Source organism: Bison bison, unplaced genomic scaffold (assembly GCF_000754665.1).
Source record: "Bison bison bison isolate TAMUID 2011002044 unplaced genomic scaffold, Bison_UMD1.0 scf7180017457608, whole genome shotgun sequence".
In the NCBI taxonomy this organism is placed as follows: Eukaryota; Metazoa; Chordata; class Mammalia; order Artiodactyla; family Bovidae; genus Bison; species Bison bison.
In genome coordinates, this window is record NW_011371616.1 from 1 (window position 1) to 698 (window position 698).

At 30.2% G+C, this 698-nt stretch overlaps 1 protein-coding gene across 1 annotated transcript; it reads left to right on the forward strand.

The window, feature by feature from the left end:
* Positions 1-258: 258 nt before the first annotated feature.
* Positions 259-631, forward strand: LOC104985807 (probable ATP-dependent DNA helicase HFM1; the record flags this gene model as incomplete). Its single annotated transcript, XM_010836520.1, has 2 exons — positions 259-459; positions 543-631. Coding segments are annotated over 2 exons (290 nt in total), but the record flags the coding sequence as incomplete, so codon positions are not given.
* Positions 632-698: the final 67 nt, after the last annotated feature.

A 698-nucleotide genomic window follows, 5' to 3' on the forward strand; every position in this document is an offset into this window, starting at 1 on the left:
TATAGAAGGAAACTAAAACAAAATAATAATAATTGAAAGTTTATCATGTTAAAAAGTGGGTGTAATCTTGAAACACTGCTAATTGAAAATATTTACCAATATATCAATTGAATAGTATCTTTAAAATATGTAATGTTGAAAAAGACTACTTGACTAAATATTTTTATACCTTGACTTTAAGGTGATCTGTAATTGGGCATGTTAGCCATAAAACTTTACTAGAAAAAAATTCATTGTGTGTGTTTCTGTCATTTAAAGATTGCAGAATGGCTTTCAGATGGTGAAAGATCTGCTGTATGTCTGAAAATGGATGAGAGACATAGACCAGTGAAACTTCGGAAAGTGGTTCTTGGGTTTCCCAGCAGTGATAACCAAACTGAATTCAAGTTTGATTTAACCCTCAACTACAAAATTGCCAGTATTATACAAACGTACTCTGATCAGAAACCCACACTTGTGGTATGGATTGTTGGTTGATTATTTTTTAATGTAATGTTTAATTTTTAATATGATTAATATAAAAATTATTCATTCGTTTTTAGTTTTGTGCAACAAGGAAAGGTGTGCAACAGGCTGCTTCGGTTCTTGTGAAAGATGCAAAATTTATTATGACTGTGGAACAGAAACAGAGGTATATTTTAAAATATTTTCTTGTATGTAGAAAGACTTTCAGGGATAACGTAAATGAGATGAGAAAA